This window comes from Physeter macrocephalus, chromosome 5 (genome assembly GCF_002837175.3).
Source record: "Physeter macrocephalus isolate SW-GA chromosome 5, ASM283717v5, whole genome shotgun sequence".
In the NCBI taxonomy this organism is placed as follows: Eukaryota; Metazoa; Chordata; class Mammalia; order Artiodactyla; family Physeteridae; genus Physeter; species Physeter macrocephalus.
The window spans coordinates 59,416,711-59,443,057 of NC_041218.1; the positions used below are offsets into that span (position 1 = coordinate 59,416,711).

General features: G+C 39.0%; 1 protein-coding gene across 1 annotated transcript in view; it reads left to right on the top strand.

The window, feature by feature from the left end:
- Positions 1 to 10,095: 10,095 nt before the first annotated feature.
- The window catches only part of COL1A2 (collagen type I alpha 2 chain), a 36,031-nt gene continuing 19,779 nt past the window's right edge, over positions 10,096 to 26,347 (top strand). Inside the window, exons 1-22 of the mRNA XM_007105299.4 lie at positions 10,096 to 10,283; positions 12,817 to 12,827; positions 13,428 to 13,442; positions 14,077 to 14,112; positions 15,242 to 15,334; positions 16,630 to 16,683; positions 19,494 to 19,538; positions 19,627 to 19,680; positions 19,772 to 19,825; positions 20,143 to 20,196; positions 20,617 to 20,670; positions 21,204 to 21,257; positions 22,849 to 22,893; positions 23,184 to 23,237; positions 23,338 to 23,382; positions 24,061 to 24,114; positions 24,626 to 24,724; positions 24,850 to 24,894; positions 25,001 to 25,099; positions 25,521 to 25,574; positions 25,734 to 25,841; positions 26,216 to 26,269. Of these exons, the coding sequence (XP_007105361.1) occupies positions 10,214 to 10,283; positions 12,817 to 12,827; positions 13,428 to 13,442; positions 14,077 to 14,112; positions 15,242 to 15,334; positions 16,630 to 16,683; positions 19,494 to 19,538; positions 19,627 to 19,680; positions 19,772 to 19,825; positions 20,143 to 20,196; positions 20,617 to 20,670; positions 21,204 to 21,257; positions 22,849 to 22,893; positions 23,184 to 23,237; positions 23,338 to 23,382; positions 24,061 to 24,114; positions 24,626 to 24,724; positions 24,850 to 24,894; positions 25,001 to 25,099; positions 25,521 to 25,574; positions 25,734 to 25,841; positions 26,216 to 26,269 (1,251 nt within the window). The 5' untranslated portion in view covers positions 10,096 to 10,213. The remainder of the gene's footprint in view (positions 10,284 to 12,816; positions 12,828 to 13,427; positions 13,443 to 14,076; positions 14,113 to 15,241; positions 15,335 to 16,629; positions 16,684 to 19,493; positions 19,539 to 19,626; positions 19,681 to 19,771; positions 19,826 to 20,142; positions 20,197 to 20,616; positions 20,671 to 21,203; positions 21,258 to 22,848; positions 22,894 to 23,183; positions 23,238 to 23,337; positions 23,383 to 24,060; positions 24,115 to 24,625; positions 24,725 to 24,849; positions 24,895 to 25,000; positions 25,100 to 25,520; positions 25,575 to 25,733; positions 25,842 to 26,215; positions 26,270 to 26,347) is intronic.

Here is a 26,347-nt window from a genome sequence, read left to right on the forward strand (position 1 = left end):
ATCAATAGCCTTATTAGTTTCCCACTGCTCTTTAACTATACCCTAACTTCTAACTCTGAATATGTATTTTCCCTCCCCAAACATTTTCCCCCTTCTTTCATGCCTCCATTCACTCAACAAATGTTAAATGAGTACCAACTCTGCCTCAAACTATGCTAGGTTCTGTTGACACAGGGGTGAATAAGACAGGCTAGGTTCCAGGTCTCATGGGACCTACCTTATAGAGCAGAGGCAATGTTGACACTTGAGGTGGATGATCACATATTATGGAATCTGTCCTGTGTACTGTAGGATGTTTAGCAGCGTCCCTGGCCTCTATCCACTAGACACCAGTAGCACACGACACACCTTGTTGATAATAATTGTTATAACATTAATTATTTTTGAGTACAAATTATGATAAATGTCACCTGCCTCTACACATGTGGTACCATCTCCCTAGAAAGGGTTTTCTTTACTTTTCTGCCTGATGAATTTCCTCCAAGAGTCAATTTCAACATTCCCTTTCCCTGCTCAACCTTCCCAAGTAGAATCAGTTACTTCTTGCTCTTTGATCCTCCTTATGGACTCCCTTAAACCTTGTTAATACATTGTACACTGAATAAGTGCAAAATATCTTTGTTCTAATGAGATAATGCCTTATTTTCTCCAGTTAGGTAAAGTAATCCCTCCCCATTAGTGAACTGCCCTTACTTCAAATTTTAGTAAACAAGGGATTTCAGTATTTGCAGATTTAGTTTTGTGTACTTTTTTTAGTTCCAGTATATAAGAATTATGAGTCACTCCTGTTGGGGATAATTAGAAAAAGAAGAAATTGGGTGTTGGGAATAAAAAAGTAAAGTAAAGCAGATGGCATGGCAGTAACAGAGGTTTTTGCCTTGAGGCTTCAGGAAATAAGGAATCTGAGGAGACATAAACCAGGACCTTAAAATGGTACTCCTGCAGCTGCAAGGAAGGAGGAAAGTGATATTTGTGTGAGAGGGGCCTGATGGCATGTGCTTTAGAGAGTTATCTCTGGGACTGAGGATGCAGGAGTCAACAATTCGAATCACGATATCTGAAAGGCACTGCACATTTGGATGGAGAAAGAGATACAGGGGGAAAAATCCTTTCACATGCATATTATCTTCAGCAAAGCAAAGCAAATTTATGGGCGTTTCATTGAAATGGCAGGGTGAGAAAGACCCTGAGAAATTTCTACTGAGCAAGATATGGTAAATGGAAAGCAATTGTACCATAACCATTATTAGTAATTTAAGATGTGAAAAATGTCACTGATACTCTCTTCATTTACCATGCTGTCTTGATGCTCTAGAGATGATACAAAGATTTATAAGGGCCTGCCTTTAATCCCTCTATAACCTTATTTTCTCTCTAAAATCTTAAGTACCTCAAACTGAAATATCTCTGTCCCCTCACAAATGGGGAGGATCTACTGCATTTGTGATGTCTCCTGAGATTGTAATCTATATCTTATCCCTCTATCCCTGCATCTGTACCTGGCACAATTGGAACTCCATCACTGATTGTTGAGGATGCAATCCAAAACAAGATGTGGCTAGAGGAACTGGTAAAACCCATCCTCCTCTTGCAGATGGAGATTCTGAGAGAAAAGTGAAGATTGGGAACAGGTGCAACAGCAATGGAATCAGCTGCAGGCAACAGCTGGAAGACAGAAGCAGGGAAAGCACAGAGATAACTAGTATGTGCTGGGCCAAGACAGGAGTGCCATCAGTGAGGTCCTGCAAGAAGGAATGCAGGTGTCGCAGCAGGTGCTGGAATACAGATCCCTGAGGAAGCAGATACAGGCAGGTAGGTCTGCAACAGTAGCAGACATGAATGTGGAGACATGGTGCTGAAGTCTAGGGGCAGGACTCCAGTCTCCAGGGTGTCAGAAAAGGTTGGGTTGCCAAGATCGTATCTCAGGTCCAGTTTCCAACATTGTATCTTGCATAGACATTAGGTTTGTTGAGTGAATGAATGCATGAATGAGTGAATAGAGTGAATAAAGCCAATTAGAGAGGAAACAAGCACATTATCAAAAGAGGAACTCAGGTGCAAGAAGACAAGATAAAGACATATGTTGTAAGAATGGGCTTAACATGTAGACTGGGTTTCGGATATATGAAGCCCAGATAAAAGAAGAGTGCCACAGGGTCAAATCCAATGAATGGTAGTTAGAAAACGCTAGAACTGGAGCTTCTTCAATTCATCATGTACAAGGACAGGGCCTATTTCCAGAGTCTAGGCAGGACTGGGTTTGCAGTTGTGCCTCAGTGGCTACAGTTGTAACATAAGGAGCCTGTCAGAAAACCCAGTAGGGAATCACTGGCAAATACAATGACTTCCGTGATTGTTTTAGACCAGCATATTGCACATTCTGAAGTTCTGGGAAGATCTATCCTCTTACTTACTCTATTGGGTGCTTCAGAAGGAAAATCCATTTATTAAGGCTGTGGAGTGCCATGTTAATTCAAGTATCAAAACGTGATATGGGAACTACAGGAAATAGAAGCATATATGTCTGTGATGTCAATATAGAAATAAAATGTTTCAAAACACCACCCGGACTTTTGGGAGCATTTTCTAGAATGAGTAATGGATTTGCAGTAAACCATGAATCTTTCCTGCCTCACCTGAACTATTTAATTACCCAGGGAATTACACCCCAGGTCCACAGAGCGGTGAATTCCAAGCTACTGAAACAGGGAGAAGTTAATTGGTCCAGAGGGGAACTGATGCTACAAACCAGACTTCATTAGCACCAAGTTCTAACCATTAGGCCAATCACACTCAGCTTTCTTGAAGAGTTAAGGTATATCCTTCAACACACATTTTTCCACTGTAAATGTTATGTTACCCTAATAGCCTTAAATAAAGTCTGGATCAGCAAAAAAAAAAAAAAAAAAAAAAAAAAAAAGGATAAAAACAGTCTTCCTTCGATGTTAAAAAAATACTGTGAGTAAAGAACAATTAATAGGCTTTCAGAATGTTCAGCTACCCATCCTCTTGAACCAAGGAGAATCAAGAAAAGACATATTAAGTCAACAGATGTATTAGAGAGCAAAAATGGATGTGGAGGAGGCTCTTTGGAGTGAAGGAGAATAAGGGAATTAACATTTTCTTAACTGGACTTTCCCACTTTTCTATCCTGTTATGCTCACAGCTATTCTCCATGATACTAGATTTAGATCTATCTAATTCAAGTTTAACTTAACAGTCACAATCCTCAGTACTAAATCACCTGGAGGGTTATTAAAACACAGATTGCTGCTAACCCACAGCCAGAGTTTCTGATTTAGTAGGCCTGAGATGGGGCATGCAATTTTTCTCTCTAACAAGTTCTAAGGTGATACTAGTATTATTGGTCCAGAGACTACACTTTGAGAACTACTGATCTGGAGAATACCTTTAACTTTGTTGAGGCTCAATTTATCCTCTGTAAAATCATAACTAATTTTCAGATTGTTGTAAAAGTTAAATATTGCAAAATATTCCAGACAAATGCTGGATATTATTTTAATTTAAAGAAAAGAACAGGAGACTGGGAATCAGGTGACCCCTGGTTACGGGTCTACCATAAGCTACCAGTCACATAACCTCTCTAGGCATGTCTTCTCATTTATAAAATGTATTATTTCATGCAACTAAAACTTATTGAATACCTGATGTGTAACTGACATCTGCCAGACATTAGAAATATGGTAGGAAAACGAATCCTGATTCCACACACTATAATTACGATTATGATTTGGATGATATCTAAATTATCTTCCAACTCTAAAACTGTGGCTTTATCATTAATAAAATTAGCTTTTCCCTATTCTTCAATCACTTCGTCCTTCATAAATTTGACTTAATAAAATAAAATCTTTATGAGATATCAAGGAATAATTAGGTGCTATTATCAGGTGAGTTGGCTAAAATATATTCACGTATTATTCAAGTAAATTTCATATGTTGACTGCCACTCTTACCTATTAACAAAAATAAGTTTTTAAGGGTGCGGGTTAAATGGTAAACCATCAGTGAAGAAAACAACCAGAATTTACATTTAGTTCCATATTCTCCAGTTATGTCATGCAAATCAGTCTTCATTTGTTGAGTAAATATTTGTTGAGCATCTCTTATTCAGCAGGCACTGTACTAGGATCTAGAGTTGGAAATGTGAATAAAATAGGCATTGTCTCTGTCATTAAAGACCTCACATTTAAATGAAGCCAGTCAATGAACAACTAGCTCCTTTAATTAATTAATCAGTTATCATGGTGATAGATACTAGATATTAGAAGTACAAGGCATTTGCAAATGTACAATAGGCAACAGATCCATGCCCAAGAATGGGCTTGACCCATTCTAGCATATCTGGGAAGCCTCAGACAAGTTACTTCATCTCTCTAAGCCTCAGTTTTTTTACTTGTAAACTTGGGAATAATAAAACATACCCCACCAAGATTTAGATAATGATTTTTGGAGGTTTGAGATAATTTATGTAAAATTCCTAGCACAGTACTTAACACACTATATAATAGGTAGTTATGATGTCACATTAACTAACTGGAAGATTATCTATGCAAGTAGAGAATTCGAAAGGTCAAAATCAAATTTAAACTCTAAAGAGTTTGTCAGTAATACCATTAACTTAATTTGCTAGTTATTTTTAAAAGACGAAATATAAATTATATAAATTCTAAATATGGTATCATATATAATTAAATCTTTGTAATTCTTTTTCTATATGTAATATATCTCAATTCAACTTAATGGGTGAATCAATCAATTACCAACACCCAGAATCTTCAGCTGTAACTGAAGCAGAAGTCTCCTTATTTCTTTCAGCCACATGAAAAGAATTGAAAGATATAAGTCTGGAAACCAAGCCAACCAAAGTCCTAAGAACCCAGAGTGGACTTTTGGAATGCATTAGCATTCTGGTGCTCTTCAATTTAAGGATAGATGTGGAACTAGCTGAAGAAATGTAATCAGCATCTTCTCAAAGAAAAAGGTGGACTTAAAAGCGGACATTTGTGTGCCCTAATATATCCCTCTGAATTACAGGGCTTGGAATAGTCAGTAACAAAATATCACAAAACACCTATATCCATACAATCTGTACACTCTAGAATACTCAGAGGCGTGCTTAAGTAAAGAAGTGGTTGTCTATTTCATATTTCTAGACATGAAAAATGGGGCACTGAATCCCAGAGGAATCTCCCAGATTAACTGGGATTCAAAAACCATGAAATAAATTGACTCTGTCTACACATTTTAAAGGGATCTCCTGAAAAAAAATTGATCATTCACTACCAAGTTTAAAAAAAAAATATCTGCAAGCACTTAAGTGCTCCTTGCTTCAGTAATAGAAAGCAAATGAGGAGAAATATAATGTAGGAAACCTAAAGAAGGAGAAGAACATTTCAATGGAAGGCTTTAAAATGGGGTCTGTATCAAGATTAAACATCTGCTTTGGATGGTCTCATTCTAACACACACAATTCTCTTCCATATTAATCCTAACATCACCCTTAAACTATATCCCAGCTCTCTCCCGACTCCTGTTATACTCCTGATGTAACTTAAATTCTACTCTAGATGTGTTTATTTCTTCACTCTTCCACTTTCTCTCAGTAGGATTTCATTCCATTGAAACCACCCTCACCAAGGTCACCAGTGATCTCCAATTTGCTAATTTATGTCATCTTTTTAGCCTTACTTGACCTCTCTTGCTCTCCTCCCCCAAACAACCTGTTTCCTTGCCTTCTGTGATGGAAACACTGGTTTTCCTCCATCCCACGTGGCTGTTCCTTCTCAGTCACCTTTATGGATTTTCCTCTTCTGCTGTCCACTGCTTACATGCCGGAGTTCTTCAGGCTTTTGTCCTAGGTTTTATTATTGTCAACTTCTTCCATTTACACGTACAACGTGGGGGATTTCATCCACTCCCATGACATCAGTAATCTGCTGACTCCCTTATTGATAAATCTAGGCCCAGTACACGTTTTGGACTTTAGGCCTAAATATCTAATCATCTATGAGACCTATCCACTTGGATGGTCCACAATCACCTAAAACTGAACATGCCCAGATTTGACTTCTTTATCCTCCCCTCCCTCACCCCAAGTCTTCCCCTCCTCAAATGTTTCCCTGCTTGCTGGACGATACCTCCAGGCAGCCAGTTGCTCAGCCAAGAAACTTCCTGATGCTCCCTGAGTCCTTCTCCCTCACTCCCCACAACCAAACGTCTGTCTTTTTCTTCTACTCCCAAAATATATACAAAATCTGCCAGCTACTCTCCAACTCTACCAGCACTACCCTAGGCCACCATCGTTTTCCTTCAGAATTACTGCTACAGCCTCCTAACTGGTTTCTTTGTCTCCACTGTGTTCTCCTTCTAATCATTTCCCTACACTACAGCCACAGTCATCTTTTTTAAAAGCACTCTCTCATTACACAAGTTTTCTGCTTAAAATCATCCAAACACTCCCCATAACATAGTCAAGAAAACACAAACACCAGAATACAGCTGAAAGGGTGCTTTTTGATCTGGCTCCTGCTAAATCCACCAATCTCATCTCCAGTTCCTTCCTCTGCTCTCCCCACTTCCCTCCACAAACCCACCATGCTGAAATGCTTCCATTCCTCGGAACTTCCAAGTTTTCTAATGCCTCTGTGCCCGGATCTCTCCCTCATCTCTTCTAATCCTATTCATATTTAAGGCTTGAGCTTCTTGCATCCTCCAGGAAGCCCTCTTTGATTCCACCCACCTAAATCTAGATTAGGTGTCCATCTAATCATCCCCCAAACACATAAGCACCCTGTGCTCCCCCATCGCAGTACTCCCCACACTCTTAATCTCCAACAGACTGTATGGCCCCCAAGGGCAATAACCATGTTATATACCCAACAATTAGCACAATGCCTGGTACAACACTAAATAGTACTTGAGTGAATATTCATCTGGTCTTATTTAAATAATCAGCGAGAACCGAATGACCCAAAAGATGTGATGAAGGGCAGGAATCTCCATGTCTTCCAAACAAATATCACAGACAGAAGTCAGCCTTCAAACCTTCTCGGCTACCACCTTAACTATCAGCTAATACCTTCTTAGCAAAAAACCAACTTAACTAGAACTAGAATAAGATAGTGTAGTATTCGTGCTTTCCACAGACTGGATCCTCAAAAATGTTTGAAAGGAGATGTCAGTTTGATGCTTAATCAAAGAAAAGAAAGGAATAAACGCATAAGACAGCATAGTCTTATCAGGCTGCCCTGCATTTTTTTAATCAGTGGGACTCTCGACCCTCCTCTTGCCAAACTTTAGGGTGTGGCCCAGTTTGTAATCTGTGGGTTATAGGGAGCTAAAGTGATCATCTTTTTTTCCAGCAGAGAATGATTTAGGAATAGGAACCCAGGTGTTAACTGTGTAACAGCAAAATGTAGAGGTCTTTGATCTCTACTACCCTTCTTCCTTCTCTCCACTCCTCCACCCTCAGCCTCTACCCCACTTTACTCCCTTACTCTTCTTTCCTCTTACTCAGTCTACAATTGCCCCCCACCCAGTCACCTAGTCTTCCCCTAAACTCACATACATCATCACAGCCATTGCCAGGACACTCAGTTTAGGCTCTGAGTCAGCCCTCTTCCCAGCCCCACCCCTATCCACTCACAAAGCTTCTCGCTTTGTTTGGAGGCACAAAATATTTAACAGAGACCTAAATGTAAGCATTAAAGAACTCCTCCGATAACACAAACACTTAATTAACTATCCTCCCCAATAAGTGATGAGTAAGAGAAAGAGAAGGGCAAAATAATGTGTAAAAGCTGCTGGAACAAAACTTTGTCTCCCGCTTAAAAAAGAAAAATTCCCCTTCAGTTTTTTCCATTTTCATTGTTTCCTCTAGATCCAGGGCCTCCCACCAAACGCTCAGGACTGCCTGCTTCAAACCCTGCCACATCAGCAGGGAGGGAGCCCGGCAGCGTTTGGTACTTGCATCAGTTTCCAGGAATGCTTTTCCAGTTACCAGTTTACTCTGCAGAGATATGTTTCCTTTAGTTTATAAATGTGTGCTTGAATTTCTCGAATTCTCAAAACCTTGCTGAGCATTTTGTTATGCTAAAAGGGAAATTATAATCACATTTCCAAAAAATGTACTACATTTTCAAAAAGTCTTCTCAAGTTATCTCCCAAGTCAGTGCTCTTAATTAGAATAAAAGAAGAGGTTTTTTTTTTTTTTTTATAGTTTTTGGTTGTTCTCTTTTATTTCCATTAACTTTGTTGTTTGTTCGTTTGTTTATAAGCTTAGAGGAAGCAACCAGTTTACGAATATTCAATCCCTTTGGTTTATAGCAGTTACTGATAGAGTTCGGCAGAAATTCTTCCTTCAAGTAGGTGGCAGGGGGAAGGAGGAGTGGAGAGATGGGGGAAAGAAAGGAAAAAAGATTAGCAAGGAACTACAGCCCACTCATTTCTGTTTGGTGGAGACAGAATTGACCTAAAGATGCCCCTTTTGCGCTGACTTCTGGGAGAGAATGGCTGCCTCATTGGGGGTGCTGAGCAAGCAGAGGCACAGCCCGGACCAATGGCCTTTCCTCTGGACCTGGAATGCCATCTCAGAAGGGTTGGGGAAAGGGCCATCCACTGAAGCTGACTGCACTCAGTATCCTAGATTCTCAAGAGTTCTGGCCTCTCATTTCCAATGCCTCAGGGTCCTCTCCTCTCCCTGGTGGGGAGCAGAGAGTGGGAAGGGTCCTCAGGGGAGAAGGAGCTCTCTCCCTAACGCGGGTGTTGGGGAGAGAACTAACACCCCACGCTGGTGGGAGCTCTGCTTGAGGTGTTACCAGAGAAGACAGCCTGTATCCCAAACTCAAATTAGAAGTCCCTCTAGATGCCCTAGGCGTTTTCTCCAAGGTGTGGAGATTAGCTGGGAGGTGCTGGGGCGTTTCCCGTAAGTGTGGGGTCGGTGAATGGGCAGAGAGGACAAAAGGGATGGCGGGCGGCGCCTCACTGGGGGCTTATCTGAGTCTAGGCTCAGGCTGTAGCTGGTAAATCCAGACAAGGAGTCTGTGGAGAAGAGGAGGGGGAGACTGGAAACCCGAAGGGGAGGGGGTGGACTTTTCCACCGCAACCTCAGAAAGAGACTGCGGAGTTAGAAAGGAGTCCGTGTTGGTCAGTTGCAGTCACTTCGCAGGGCCAGATAATCCCCAAAGCCTCGGTTTAGAATCAGCCTCAACAGAGGGAAGTGAGGAGGTCGTATGATTTCTCCCGTGGCTCGGTCTAGTCTGGTGTGCGCAAAGCACATCCTCCCTGGTGCTGGATGCCCGCTTCCCTACCCACCCTCCCAACCGTGGGCGTCCTCGGACTCCAAGTAAACCCTCCACCGACTGAAACCCCCCTCTCACCCTTTCCCGGAGCCAGAAGAGAGAGAGCGCGTTACTGCTGAAAAAGTGGGCGCACAGACGCCCCAGAGAGGGAGAAAAGCTGGGCGGGGGTGGGGGCGGGGTGGAGGGGGCGGAGGGAGGGCGGCCTCGGGCTGCGCCACGCAGTCGGATCCTGCTCCCTGGTCCCCTGCCCTCTCCGCGTCCGCCGGCCCTCCACCCTGCCGGTGGCCCGCGGGGCACCAGGTAGGCAGAGCTGGACAGCTCCTGCTTTGATCTCTGGCCTCCAGTCCCTTCTACAGCTGCCCGGCTGCCCGGGGATCTGCGAACTCTGCCCACGTCGGTGTCAGCAGAGCTCTCCGACGTGTACAGAAGTGTTTCCAAACTTGGGAAGGGCGGGGGAGGGCCGGGGGAGATGGGGAGGGCGGAGGTATGCAGACAGCGAGTCAGAGTTTCCCCTTGAAAGCCTCAAAAGTGTCCACGTCCTCAAAAAGGATGGAACCAATTTAAGAAGCCAGCCCCGTGGCCACGTCCCTCCCCCCTCCGCTCCCTCCTCTGCGCCCCCGCAGTCTCCTCCCAGCTGTGGCTGCCCGGGCCCCCAGCCCCAGCCCTCCCATTGGTGGAAGCGCTTTTGGAAGCACCCTCGGGCCAGAGAAACTTTGGCCGTATAAATAGGGCAGATCCGGGCTTTATTATTTTAGCACCAAGGCGGCAGGAGGTTTCGGCGAAGTTGGAGGTACTCGCCACGACTGTATGCCTGCGCCCGCCAGGTGATACCTCCGCCGGTGACCCAGGGGCTCTGCGACACAAGGAGTCTGCATGTCTAGGTGGTAGACATGCTCAGCTTTGTGGATACGCGGACTCTGTTGCTGCTTGCAGTAACTTCGTGCCTAGCAACATGCCAATGTAAGTGCCTTCAGCTTGTTTCGGGCAGTCTGGGAAAGAAGTTAGATGGGTGGGCACCTGGTCTGAAAAGGAAAACGTAACAAAGTTCTAGGTACAGCTTGGAGGGAAGGCTCTCTGGCATGTGGAGAAACGCTGGCATTTATGAGAAACATGGAAAATACTTTAGAAATGAAAACAAAAAAGGTTCGACTCTCGCCAAAAGTTAGGGAACTTTTCTCTCAACTCAGAGTGAACCTGTTAACTTGATCTGGATCCTCCAGTTAGTGAAGCTCAAAGGGAGCAGAAATCCTGTTCCTTAAGGATGAGATATTAACTGACATGATGAAGGAAGGCAAAGGCTTCCGCCTAAAAGGCCCCAAAACTGCACTGATGCCCACCTTGTGAAACTTGAGGCCTGGTTTAGAAAGCCCTTAATTTAGTAATAAAAAAAAAACTCACCCCCTAAAGGCTTTTCTCTTCTGGGTGTTTTGAGACTGGTCTGGATGATGATGATGATGATGATGATGATGATGATGGCCATCAGGCGCCCTCTGGAGGGAGGACAGTGAGAGCACAGGGGTCCAGGGCTTAAGGTTTATGGAATCCCCACTTAAAGACTCCACAGGTTTATACAGAGAATGATCTGCATTTCTCATTGAAGCCAATCCCAACAGCTAGTCAGCGTATCCTGGGAAGAAAAATGGATACATTTTGAAAAGTAAAATTAGCTTCTCATTTCATTACCTGGTCATGGAAATGGTAACATTTAGTCAAAATCTGCCCTGCCTTTTGTTGAGCCAGAGTTATCTCTTTAATATGTTCCCAAAGACAGGCATTCTGAACATAGCAAGTTGGGAAATATCAACACTGATCTGAAATTCAGGAGACCCGGGTTTTTCCCATGCCAATAATTTATCATGTGACCTTGGGCAAGTCAAACTGAGCCTTTTCTAAAATGCAGGATAGAAATTGGAAGGACTCCAAGGCTGCTTTCCAGCTGTAGGTTTTATGACCAGACTTCCATGTCAAGATAGAATGAAGAAAATCAGTCTGGTTTTGCCTTGAAAATGGCTGACTAATTACCAAAGATCCTGATTTGATGGGGTAAGAGGGGGATCTGGCCACACCCAACACTCTAAAAGTTTGCTCCACCCACATGCCACGGTGTCTACCACTGCATCATTACTGATGCATTTGTGTGTGTATGTGTGTTTTCTCCCTTCATCCACTTTTAGTATACACATTGTGAATGCTAAGGAATAGTTGCGTTGAACAAATTCACATTACCAAGTTCATTTTTTTTTAATGAGATCTGAGGGTGGCAGGGGGAAAGAGCTGTCTCCTAGAGAAAAGATGAAAATAGACCTAGGGAAGTTTGAAGGTACAAAGGGCAAATTCACCTTCTGATCAACATCCAACTATAGTCTGAATAAAAGTTACCAAACACACATTCTTCAAAGTGGCTCAGTCTGAATAATTAAAAGGCAAATTTCCAAAATCATAAGAACTTCCGTTAATCAAGTCCAGGCATAATTATTCTTCCTACTGATGAACACAATGAAGTAAACATATCATTTTCCTAATTTAAAAGTAATTCTCATAAATTGCCCTTAAATGTCAGTGCTGGATGTGGTCCACCCTCCTGAACTGTGAATGTTGCAGCAGCTGTTCCCACTCCAAATGACACACTTCTTGGCCACCTAATTAAAGCAATTTTTAGGGGTGATTCATTTTGTTGCCAGCTTGGCCTTATATCCTGTGTTAACCTATAATTTTTATACCGTAGGAGAGGAATTCAGTCTTTAAGAGCTTATAGCAATTATGGCAAAGGGGGAGGATATTCCTTTAGTGTATTTTTCCCATTATTTTTCTAGATCTTTAATCCACAGTTTTTCCATTTATACAGAGCAATTCTTCCTCGGGGACAAAAGTGATACACATTGGTAAAATGACCTTACCTAACTTAAGTGAACCTATTTAAAGCAAAATTTCAGATGTCCAAATGAATCCATTTTCATGGTGACTTATTTGCAAATTAGACCTTTTGAAAAAGGACATTAAGAATGGTACAAACTCTGTAATGTTAATGTTTTAGAAAAAAACTTTAGGTAACGTGCTTTCCTAAATTTCTCCCTTTTAAAATTTTTAAGTATCAAAAATTGTCTAAACTAATACAAATTATTTCCTCATCAATATACTGGTTTTGCTCATATTCAGTGATTCACCTGTGCAATATAGCATCTTAATTACTAAACATTAGAAGTATCCTTTAGACACATTAATATTTCACAGCATTTATAAAGTAGTAAATAATTAACAATTTAATTCAAAATATATTTACATATTAATATTGAAAAAAAATCATCCTGCTGATCCCTGCCATAATTTTGATGTGCATAATTTCTGTCATTAGAATATTCTTAATAAAAAATACAAATTGTCCTTTAATTAGGTAAGTCAATTTTATAGACTAATATACCCATTTGTTAGTCACTGCTAGTGATCAATGAAATAATACTAATAATTATTTCTTTCTTTCCCCTTTCCTCTATAGCTTTACAAGAGGTGAGTAAAATTATTTTTAGAATTTGTTATTTTAGACTTTGATTGCCTTGGCCACAGTAATGTCTTCTCTGGGGAAGGAAAAGGAGGCTGTATTGATATTGACCAACCCGAATTTCCAAAATAATCATCAGGAGTTATGGTAGTCAAACCTTTCTGGCTGCCTTAGAAAGTACCCACCCCAATTTCCGAAATGGGCGGGGCTACTGAATAAGACCACCCTAAAACGAACACCCATAAGAAAAGAGAGTAAATTATCCAGTGGAAGTTTGGGTTTCAGCATCAGCTGCTACAAACTAGAAGACTTCACCAAGCTAGAGAATTTTATCACTCCCTTGGAATCATTTGCAAGATTATCATGAACAAATTCTTAGTTCATGAATTGAATTTGAGGCATAATTACAGATAAGTATATATCTGGGTTCTATAGGTATTTTATTTTATTTATTGGTAAAATTTAAAATTGTGCTTTGAAATATTAAGATAATAGTAATGCATAATATATATAATCTGTAGGTATGTTTGTACACTACATGGAAATGGAAGCCATTTTAAAATTTACGTAATCTTCCTCATAATAATCCTTTACTTATTCTTTTCTAGGCAAGTGCAAGAAAGGTAAGAATCCAATACTTCTCCATAGTACCTGAAATGATCAGTGATAACTTACAGTTTAACTAAATTTATGGTACACTACAAAAGGAAAATACTTTGTCAAGATTTTGCCCGCATGAATATGCATTAGCTAAACCATAAAGTAAAATAGCTTTGATGTGTAAGATAGCAAAGCTTTATTATCTTCCAGAGTCATCTCTAATTATACTTATATTACAAAACTGGTGATTTACATACTAAAGGAAAAGAAAAGACTTGGTTTTGTTCTGGAGATGGAATGAGTATTATGTTAATTATAGGTGATAAACAAAAGTTTATTTTAAAGGGCTTTGACTATATAAATATGCTGTTATCGATGTTACAAAATGATAATTTTATCCACAGAAATCATCTTTCTAAAAATAGTGGTCATAATATTGGCCTAATGCTAGAGACTATAGCCTCCAATCTCCCAGTTTAAAAAAGTTACATGTAATTATAATAAAAACAAAATACTTTTGTCTATTGTATTGTGCCATTTTTATAGCTACTTTCTAATAACACAGCCTTACTGACGAATTATTATCAAGAATGTTTTGCTCATTCACTGGAAATTGCCTAGACATTTATTATTGTGCTGTTTCTACCTTCCTCGTAGGGCCCAACTGGAGATAGAGGACCACGTGGAGAAAGGGTGTGTAATTTTTGAACTATTAAAGGGCTTTGGCCCATATTTTAATAAGTACATATTAGAAACTACAGGAGACTGACAATTTATAAGGATATTATGTATCCAGATAATTGCCTACCTTTTAAGCAAATAATGCCTTACAGAAAGTGAATAAGCATTATTATATATAATCAATATTCTTTTTAGGTCAAGATTATCCTTTAAGAAAGTAGAACTATTAACAGACAGCCATATTCTTTGCATGGTCTATCTTTGTTTTTAGTTGACCTGTCCAACACATACATAATGGAAATATATCTACCTACCACCACATGGCCCTTCTCTTTTTAACATGTTTTGTTTGCTTTTCAAGTAAGATCTCTTATCTAGGCTGGGAATAATAGTTAAACAGCAGCCAACAACATGTTTCTGTCTAAATTAATAAATGTACAAGTTAGGCTTGCATTTTATTCATTGTATTCTTAGATCTCCTTGCTATGCTTACGTGGCATGTATAGCCACATGGTTTCATTATATGACACTTTCATCAATATATAAATACCTATACCTTGTATCCATCGAGAAGTGCGGACTTAAATGTATTCCACTCAAGCAATCTATTAGAGGTAGGGTTATGTCAGTAAATTACTTTAACAACATAAATAGTGTTAATGGTAGGAAATCTGCAGGATTTTCTACCCTGTGATAAAATAACTATTAATTATCATATCAATTAATCTGCTTTTCACACATAACATACCAAAACAATTGAGTAGGTTCATCAGTCAGAAACTGACAATCAATATACACAGTACATCACTGTGCACTGTTAACCATATGAATTTATAGCTATAAATTTTAGCTATAATTTTTATCTTCATTTGAATACTGGAGCTCCATTATGAATTAATATCCAGTGGCTGACATAGTCCTCTTCCAAGAGGAACTATCCTGTCTTGTGTCTTCTTCAGACACCAGCTACTAAACCTCCTTCTAAAATAGACCCATGTCAATAGTGGCAAATATGGCATTTTAAATTTCCACACCACTTGTACATTCTGACCAACTGATCTTACCACATGTATTCTGAGGTCTTCTTTAGGTTTCTGCGGAGTCTGTCTAACCCTGACTTAATTCACTTTTTATATAACAGGGTCCACCAGGCCCACCAGGCAGAGATGGTGATGATGGTATCCCAGGCCCTCCTGGTCCACCTGGTCCTCCTGGTCCCCCTGGTCTTGGTGGGGTAAGGTGTCTTTAAGTATCGTTAACTTTTAGCAAGCTTCAGTTTCTTACACCTGTATGGGAAGAAGATTCATTGTGGAATTTATTTTTAGTAGTTTTAAGGGAGAGTCTGCTATTTGGATATTAGTATAGTATTTTATTTCATTTCTTTGGTTTCTTCATTCAAGATTCTGCTTTGCCTGATCTCTTTGTGAGCCCTTGTCAATTACAGGACAGGTCTTTGTGTTCGCTGAAGGTAGCTGCAGCCCTCGTGACCATTATTTAATTTGGGAATTTAATATCTTTTATCAGTAGGGCACAAATAAGAGGTGTTGCATTATTAAAAAGTTTGATTAGATTGAATTATAAATGAAATCCCTGATCTTAAGCAGTTTCACAAACATCCTACTCTTTTTATTCTCCTTGGCTTGAAGTCTACTGAACCAACATTCAAAGCAGTTTTTGGTTTAATTTGCTTGAAACTAATTTGAGAAAAGTACATTTCTCTTTTTCATTAATATCTTCTTTTAGCTTTATGCTTTAACAATGGTATGAGCGCCAAATGGCCTCACTGCAGGAAGGAAAACATATTTGCTTAATTGGTTAGCACTATGAATCAGAAGCCTGATTCTAATACCCAACTGTATGCCAGTAAAATAAGACCTTTCTCTCCCAAAGATCTTATTATGATTGCTTATCTACTGAGTGCATTAAAAAGCACCTTTCTTAATAGGTCTACCACTGTAAGAGAGATCTTTAACAGTAAAGCTATTACTGTGAACTATTTTTTTAAAGTTTAATCTTCCAAGGGGCATTTTAATTTAATTTTCCTCTAAACTTTAAAGCTCTTTATATCCTTTTTGAAACTACAGCAAGAAAAAGATCTCTTAGTCATTTTGTGTAGTCATGGAGGAGCAGGGCAACAGGTAGAAATATAAAGTTGTTCTCTTGGTTTCTGCTTAATTTACCAGGGGCCCTCACTGACTTTTAAAGTTTAGAAAGCTGTCTTCCTCAGTGTACAGGTAGGGGGTGGGGATTTGAGTGAGAGGGTTAACAGGGCAGGAAAAGGTTCAAAAATAAGGTTGGGAAGCTCCCTATTTCAAACTAGGTGTAGACTAAATTTTAAACTTGTATCTGTCCTGAATTTTTAGGAATTTAGCTCAATATGGAAGTCTAAACTAATAATTATGTCAGAAATACTGCTTCCTTTTAAATAACAACAGAAAAATCTTTAGAAGTAGAATGAGAAAATGAACTACATGGCCAATAGTTATATACATATATAAATATATATATATATATTTTTTCCCCATCTAGAACTTTGCTGCTCAGTATGATGGAAAAGGAGTTGGAATTGGCCCTGGACCAATGGTATGCTTATCTCTTTTTATCTAGCCAAAAAATTACTGAATAGAGAATTTACTTTATGTTAAATTTCACATTGCCATTTATTTAGCTACCTAGTTTAATACTCAATACTCAGATCAGATAAAAGCAGCAGCTCTCTTTGTATTCAAATCTATAAAAATCTAAGCCTAGGTTAGGGGGTTCGATTTTTTCTACAAACATGCCTCCTTAGGATAGATCAGATATTTATATCCAAGAAATAATCTCTGGATGTAGTAATCATAATTTAGGTAAACCAACTTAATTCAGAAAAGTAATCACTCTGATTAATTTTTTTATGCCCTTTAACATTGCCTAGAATTTGAAGCAACCCACAGAGACGCAGAACTATTAAGTTCTATGAACTTGCTGGAAAGGATCAGCAAGTTCTAGTGTAGCCCGTTCATTTTCTAGGTAGAGAGTTTAAGCCCTTTCCCAAGGTCATATATGTGGTTAATGACAGAATGCCAGGCAAGATGTCTGATATTCAACATCATGGCTCATGCATCCAGTACTTAAATAAAACATTACTTTACTTAACAAGTATTTACCAAGTTGGTCTTCGATAAGACCCAAACTATATTATGCATTTAGGATATAGAAGTGAATATGACAGATTCCCACCCTCCCTCAAGGAATTAACAACATAGGAAATGTTTCTTTTTATCCATCTTGATAAAAAATTCTTTTTTAAAGTCTAATTATAAATCAGTATAGGAGAGAATATGACTATGATGATGATGGTCTATCTTTAACAAGTAAACCTTCTAACAAGCATTAGTGAGATGTGTTAGGGGAAAAAAAAACTGATATGAGCATGCAAAATATATACTAGTATGTAAAAAATAGAGGGGAAAATTGCTGGAAATAAAAATGTTAAGTTGATTAAACACTGCAGTTTAGTACATACCCACACATAATTTAGTGATTTTTAATTAATTGTTTGCAAACAAAGGTATTTATCTGCCCAAGTTAAGATAGTCTTTAAAATATAAATTTTACCTGGACAATGCATTCAGTGCTCTGTCTTCAAAAGATGTTCTGCTGGAGCTAATGGTCCGCAATAAGCTAATACACTGTAAGGGCAAGACAATATTTTCTGTAAATTAAAACTCTCACTTGAGAAGTAATATGCCGTTAATTGATGATTTCCAATTTCCTGATTTTGCATGGTAATTTAAAACATTCATATCTGAAATGAAGAAGTAGAGATTTTCTTTTGGCTTTGTTTATATTGGATATTTGAAATTAGCCATTTCAGCTAATGCTGGACATTAGTCAGTTTTAAAGCAGTACCTATATCTCAAGAAGAAGCTAAAAAGAAAAAAAAAAAGTAAAGCATTAATTGAAAAAAAAAAAAAGCCTACATAAGCCTGGAAAATTAATATGGATTTCAGATTCCCCTGACTTTGGAATATCTCTCTAGGGGGCATAAAGCAGAGTGTTCTACTTTTAAATATCAGTGAAATATAATTTAAGCTTGCACATTCACACACATTCACAGACATATGTAATCAACAGATATGTTTCACAAATAGGAGAGATAGGCAGCAATAAAGCATTAAAATAAATTTCCATGTTGCAAAATCAATAACTATAAAACCCCACAGGGTTCTTCTCTGAATTAATGAATAATCATCGTCCATCTCACAGCCTCCACAAAATAAACTACCTTTTATGTAAATGAAATTGTTGCAAATACATGGAAAAATGAATAAATATAATTTAAAATTCATGGTGTCAAGGAAAATTATTTTTAATGTACACCTAAAAATATTATTTTGATTGAAAAGTGACAGTTTCTTTTAACTTTGAAGCAATTTCTAAAACCAAATAAATAACTCATAATTAAGATGATGAGCTTTTTAATAAAATCCATATTATTTTACTCTAGGCATTAATACAGTGGGGCAGACTTGACTGCAGAGTCCCCATGCTTGATGTGTCATGAACAAATTACCTGAGACTTGTCTGTGCAATATATTCAGCATTAGAGGAATGGCCCCTACAGAAGAGTTAGAACAGGCCTTGCGAAGGGGAGTCACAATGTGTATTTAGCTTCCAAACTAGTAACACTCTGTTTTACTCTGTGCACTACAGAATGAAGAACAAAGGCGAAAACAATCTGCTGTCATTTGGGCCATATTTTCAATAATAGTAGCATATAATAGATTCTTCCAGTAGGATGTTTCAATAATATTTTATTTTTCCTTCACCCCTTACTATATCCACTTTTGTTTGACGTTTTCATCAGTCACCAATAGCCCTTAAAGGAGCTATAAGGTTATAACAAACCTCCCTCTAATCATTAAGAAAGACTTTTGATCCTTTTCAATTTATGCCCCTTGTGGCAATAAAAATATCAATTTCTTAGCTGAGTATGATATGAGGAGATGACATATGATAAGGAAATCCAAATGGAAATGCTTCGTCAGCTGCATGAACGGCAGTTGTATATTCTGTACTGTGCAAAGACTGAGTCACTTCATTGCATTAGAGCAATCTCAATATGCCCAATCGTGCACAACTTTAAGGAACCTGTGGCCACCTCATCTAACTGAGTTCTGATTTGGATTAGGAGGGGCAAAGGTGAAAGCAAAGGCAGAGAAACAGTGGAGGAAACTTGGGTCCTTAAATGCTTCCTTGAGAGGAACAAAAACTGTGAAACGAGACCAGGACAATTCTGTTCATTTGTCCATCACAAAACGTCTATGGCACTACTAAGCTAGTCCTGTCTAACCCAACCCTAGGCCATGACGACTTGTCAGTGCTAACTATATCTGTCCTCTTTACAGGGTTTGATGGGACCTAGAGGCCCTCCTGGTGCATCTGGAGCCCCTGTAAGTACCGAAAGCTTGTAATCTCTCTTATGTAAAAAGACAGAGAATTAAATAAAGGCTTGGAATGTGACATACTGTTTTTTCTTAGGGCCCTCAAGGTTTCCAAGGACCTCCTGGTGAGCCTGGTGAGCCTGGTCAAACTGTGAGTACTTTTCCCCCTTTGTGATAAATTTTTTTTTCAAGAAGTTTCTTAATATAGCATTAACAAAACAATGGGTCTCCCATTTTCCTAGGGTCCTGCAGGTGCTCGTGGTCCACCTGGCCCTCCTGGCAAGGCTGGTGAGGATGTAAGTATTTACTCTTAAGCATTTCCAAATGCCACTTAAAATACTCCTGCCTCAAAAGAATTTCTAGATTCAAATTAAGTATTCTGCCAAAAGCTGAATATGCCTGACATAATTTTCCCCATATGGATAATAACATTTTAATGAAATAATGATTAATTTTCTTGTATTTAAGGAAGTATAATTGTTAATTAAATATATATTTGGATCCACATTTTTATATGATGCCTTTTTTCCCTGTTGTAAAAACCAAGATGCCCCGACTTTCATCTGATAGTTTACCAAGAAAGGGTTTACCCTATGATGCTTTCATGTTTTAGGGTCACCCTGGAAAATCTGGACGACCTGGTGAGAGAGGAGTTGTTGGGCCACAGGTGAGATTTTTTTACAACAGTATATAGTCCAAACATCAGAGGTATCTCATATATAAGATAGTTGCTAAAACTAGAATCAGACTAAGTGGCAACATAGATGTCATACTTACAACACTCACTGAAGGCATCTGACAAATAAAGGAGCCTAGTTAAGAATGCATACAGGTTTTATTAATGAAAATAATGTAATATTAATGATGGTGAGCATCCTTTAAACAACTAAATTGTGTGTTCTACAAGTACCATAGTATTAGTTACTCAAATTAGAGCAACTTATTTGCTGCTCTGTGCTTACACATATACTAGTCTTTGATTCCAAGCTTGGACTTTGATGAGAAGAAACACTTTGGAGGGAAGAAATCATTGTCTTTTTATTTAGGACAAAAACGTCATTCGTCATCTTCTATGTTTCTTTTTAAGGGTGCTCGTGGTTTCCCTGGAACTCCTGGACTCCCTGGCTTCAAGGGCATTAGGGTGAGCACATTCTTTACCCACAGAAGAGAAAATGTTGATTACTTTTAGTAAAAACCTCAACTATATTTAAACTCCTGGATGACACATATTTGCTTCCAAATTCCTGGAATTTGCCGGAGAGGAGAGAGAGTTAAAGGGTAAGGTGGCTGGAAACTAAAGTGGGGTGCAGTTTTTTCTTTTTTTTAGTCTGTTCATAGCTTCCAAGAAAGGAGGATCCCTACAGGGAAAATGGTATAAAATGGGTATAACTTAAGAGGTATTTAAAGCCCTCTGAAGATCATAAAATTATTAATGATGGAAAGTACATGAGAGAGCATCTAGTTCTTTATCCTTCCCTTTCAAGTAAAGGGAGGTTTAGTGACTTACCTAGGGCAACAGAGGGAGTTTGTTGGGAGCTGGGGCAATAGGACTCCATTCTACAGAAGCAGTCACAAGATTCACGCAGGAGATATTAACTGCAAAGATACAAGATGTTTGAGTTGACCAAACACTGTAATGGAATAGCATTTTAATAATAAGGATTTGCCTTTCAGGGTCACAATGGTCTGGATGGGTTGAAGGGACAGCCTGGTACTCCAGGTGTGAAGGTAAATACTAAATCAGAAGTACTGTTTTTAAAACAATTGATTGTAATTTCCCATCGCCATCAGAAAGTATATTTTTACTGAAAGCTAATCATATTCTGAAGCATATCTTATTTCCTATTCAATACTTTAAATCCCTCAGTGGTGAAGACTATGGGATTCTGTAACAAAAGGCCAATTATTGATAATATTTATTTAATTCAATACTTATTAAGCAATTGAGATTAAAAAAATGTCAAAAGTTTCTTCCTCCATTTCCTTTCCTCCTATAATTTTAGTCAATCTCTGCAGCCAAAATAAAAGTAAATAAACATATAATCAGATATTAGAACACTATGTTATTTCAAATAGTAAATTCTCCTTTGCCATGCACTAATTAGATGGGTACATTCATGTCACAATATACTTTTCAACCTCTTTCCTGTGATTTATCTGTGCACATGCAAAAAAATTTTAATTAGGCAATTAAAGTCTCAGAAGTGTGTTATCTCTTGGCTGGGTTCTTCTCTGACAGCGTTTTCAACTATAAAATGTTCTCTCTCCTATTAAGGAGATAATGTGATATTAAAGTGAATACCAACGTAATCACAAATTAATGAGTAAGGAATACTAGTGGGACCAGAAATGAACATGAATATGGAGAATCCGTTCTAACTTTCCAGCTGCCACACCAATGGATAAGGTCAAACTCATTCTCCCTGGAGCCTAATATAAGAGCTCAGACTACTGATCACAGCATCATAAAATGTTAGGGCTGCAAGGAGCTTTGGAGACCCTCTCATTTTGCAGATGAGGGAAACTGAGGCTTAGAGAGAGTGAGTGACTTGCCCAAAGTCACACATCTAGAAGTCAGAAGGGCAACGGCTAGAATTCCTGACTCCCACTCTAGTGCTTGCTCACAAAGAATACACTTCAGATAGAATCCTAGAAATGAAGGGTCCTTAAATGGTCTCGAAAACCAGGTTTCTTCTATATCTAAATTAGATTATCTTGAAGGAAAGTTCCTTTTCATGTGCCATTGTATTAAATTACCACCAGCACCAGCATCACTACCACCACTACCCCCACCAACATGGTTTTTACTCAAGATAAGAATGTAGATTGGAAAAAAACAAAAACAAAGAATGTAGATTGGAAGTAAATAAGACAGTTTTATAAAATATTATGAAGCTTTAATTTTTCATGCATATTTTATAAAAATAAAAATATTGAGTGTTCAAAATAACTTTAAAGAGGGTAAATATGGTTATGTTGAAAGCAATTTATCCTATCATCTCTTTTTATGTTATCATTGCTAATATATAAGCCTAGTCTAAATGATATCCAAAATCTAAGGGGAAAATTGGGGAAAGGGTAAATAACACTAGACCACATCTCCCTGGTTCTGTGATATTTGGTATTATCTAAATAAAAACCCATATTTTATAAATTTTTTTAATGCATGTGATTGGCATAATTGAGAAACAATCTATGTAAGAAATGTTACAAAATATATGAATGGTTGAAATTGAAGTAATAGTGTAAAAATTACCAAATCAGAAGAAAATAATTAATATATATAATGAAAAAAACTCAATCTTTCTTTTCCATGTAGGGTGAACCTGGTGCCCCTGGTGAAAATGGAATTCCAGGTCAAGTAGTAAGTATTGATTACTTTACTGTAAATCAAAAATGTGTACACTCTTTGCAAGCTGGAACTTCTTTAATGTTTCTGCTAATTATCATTTCCCTTGGCATTGTATTCTTTGATATTTTTCTAATAGCCTTCTGCATAGTTAATTGAAATCATTACCTTTTAGTTGGAATTAGAACAAGACCTATTTATTTCTAGTGGATTCTTGTGCATGTTGGAAATTGGAAAAAGGAAATGCCTGTAACTTTTTCTTAAATTAGCATTCTGGATTTCAATGGAAACATTTCTGCTTCTAGGGAGCTCGTGGGCTTCCTGGTGAGAGAGGACGTGTCGGTGCCCCTGGCCCAGCTGTGAGTGCTTCCACGTTTCTTCATTTTTATTCTTTTTTAAAATCTTCTAATAGGTGCCATTTAACTTTCCACTCGACTTTTTTCTTTATTTTCTTCATAGGGTGCCCGTGGAAGTGATGGAAGTGTGGGTCCTGTGGGTCCTGCTGTAAGTGGTGACACTGAGGAATTTGGAAGGGACTGAGAGTGTGGGATGGGAGCTATCTTCTTTACTAATTCCCTATGAAATAGCACCATTTTAGACACCTTACCAAATGTTCTAAGAGGTCATTCAAAGGTTCTATTTATAAGAACTACTATCCCTGAGGTTTGTAATTGCTATATAAAGTAAAATCTACCTTACCTGGGATACTGGAATGTCTTCCCTTCGATAACATACCAATGACAACAGATTAGCTGTCAGTTTTCTCTTTGCCAACATTAAGTAAGATCAAGCCACTCTAAGCCACTTCAATCTTCTGTTGTTGTTTTGTTAATTTTTTTTTTTTCCATTGATGATCACTTTATTTAGGGCTTTTCTTTTTCCAATAGCATTTTGTAGGCTTTAGTGCACAGGTCATACTTGTATTTTGTTAAACATTCCGCTAATAACTTGATTTTTTATTTTTATTTTTTTATTTTTATTTTTTAAACATCTTTATTGGAGTATAATTGCTTTACAATGGTGTGTTAGTTTCTGCTTTATAACAAAGTGAATCAGTTGTACATATACATATGTTCCCATATCTCTTCCCTCTTGCCTCTCCCTCCCTCCCACCCTCCCTATCCCACTGTTTTGTTAATTTACTGAGAGGAAACTTCTTTCCACCTTCTCCTTTGATTTCAGGGTCCTCTTGGGTCTGCTGGCCCTCCAGGCTTCCCAGGTGCTCCTGGCCCCAAGGTAAAAATGCTGGTGACCATTGTCATTACCTTGATAAACATTTTATTGTGATGTGAAAGATAGGGACTGTGTTTGCACATAGATAATTACAGAACAGGTAGCTTAATTATTCCCTCCTTCAAAATGGATACAGAATGACCAGTTTTCTCACTCTAAACTTGAAATAGATGATCTCTCTGTGCCCGAGCACTATGAGCATAGATAGAGAAGGCAACATGGAAACTGACTCCCTGGGGTTCCTCTGGGACACTCCCAAATGAGTTGGGACTGACTGGCTGAGAACCAGAGTCTCTACCAAGAGAGACAGAGGTAGGTGAAGACAGCAATGGTAGCCAAGGTGGCAGAACCAGGCCAGGAAAATAGGAACACAAACCCCAATCTGTGGTACCAGATCAGATAAGGGAAGTTATTGCAATTCTGAAGAAATTTCATAAAACTTGGTGACCTAAAAACAGAGATATGCTATTTCATTATTTGCTGACTAATGCCTCAATGTCATTCCTGTTTTTAGGGTGAACTTGGACCTGTCGGTAACCCTGGTCCTGCTGGTCCCGCGGGTTCCCGTGGTGAAGTGGGTCTTCCAGGTGTTTCTGGCCCTGTTGGACCTCCTGTAAGTAGCCACTGTCATTAACTTCACTGAGTAGAAGGAAGAAAACAAAAAGAATGAAGGTGGGGTCAAAAAAGAACAGAAATACTCCTATGAACCATATCTTTCTGCCTTCCTTTTCATCATAGGGCAACCCTGGAGTCAATGGCCTTCCTGGTGCTAAGGGTGCTGCCGTGAGTATATGGCTAAAATGTGCTGCTGTGGTTTTAAAGGTATTTTAATGGATGCTATCTCTCCTGCCAGTTGCCTCATGAGGGACATGCTGCGTTTCTTTCCCAGGGCCTTCCCGGTGTTGCTGGGGCTCCTGGCCTCCCTGGACCCCGGGGTATTCCTGGTCCTGTTGGTGCTGCTGGTGCTACTGGTGCCAGAGGACTTGTTGTAAGTGGTCATGGCTGATGCTTTCATCATTCTGAAATACCAGCTCTACCATCATTTCATCCCCATCTAGACTTCGTCTTGTCGTCTTATCATCCTTATTTCTTCCTTAGCGTTTTCAGTGTGTATTTCTTCTGTAAGTTCATGCACACGTATGTATACTCTCCCCCCCCCCCACACACACACACCCCTCCTGCTATCCTAGAACATTACCCAAAGGTCAGTGAGGCACACTTCTATTATATCAGTCTTGTCCTTTCAACCAAGACCATTCCCCTGTAGGTCGTTTAAATATGAACTGAGCATATTTCTTAGAGAACTAAAGCTCTCTTTACTTTGATTCGTAAATAGCCCCTGATGTTTGTCTTCCAGAGAGTTGTGACAAATGTTTGTCATTTGACCACTGTTTTGTATTGGACCCTAGGGTGAGCCTGGTCCAGCTGGTTCCAAAGGAGACAGTGGCAACAAGGGTGAGCCCGTAAGTAGTTCTATAATCACAATTTTATGGAGTTACTACTTTTTCAATCCAAAAAGTAATACTTGCACATTTTTTAAGTTATTACTTTTTTCTCTAGCTTGATATGAACACAAATTTTACTTTTCCTGTGTCCCTTTCTTTTGTTTTTTCATTAAATAGGGTGCTGTTGGGCCCACAGGTCCTCCTGGTCCCAGTGGCGAAGAAGGAAAGAGAGGCACCACTGGTGAAATTGGATCCGCTGGCCCCCCAGGACCTCCTGGGCTGAGGGTAGGTTCCAAATGCTCTTGACACCCAGACACACCAGAGGCACCCATTCGTTAGGAATTGGTCAGAATTACTGAGTGCATCTTCTAGATGAAGGAAACATCTGCTTTCCATCTGCTTTATTAAATCACTGACTCTCAATCTGATATGTTATAAAATTGGTCTGGAAACAATGTTGACCTACTTTTGCAGAATGTTTCCTACACACACCACAGTGCTTTGGGGTTTGGATGAAGTTTTTTGGCTTGGTTTGTAATTGTATCTCCCCCTTAAGGTCATCAAGATTTCTTGCATGCATGCCATGTTTCAATAAATTCTGCCCTACCTGATATAAGGATTCTCTCCAATTCTTTTCTATTTCATGTACTTTGTTACAGGGAAATCCTGGTTCTCGTGGTCTTCCTGGAGCCGATGGCAGAGCTGGTGTCATGGTAAGTTGTCCATTACTCACATCCTGGGAAGGAACTTGATGCTTCTGGCCGTGGGTATGTCACTGGAGTTAACAACCT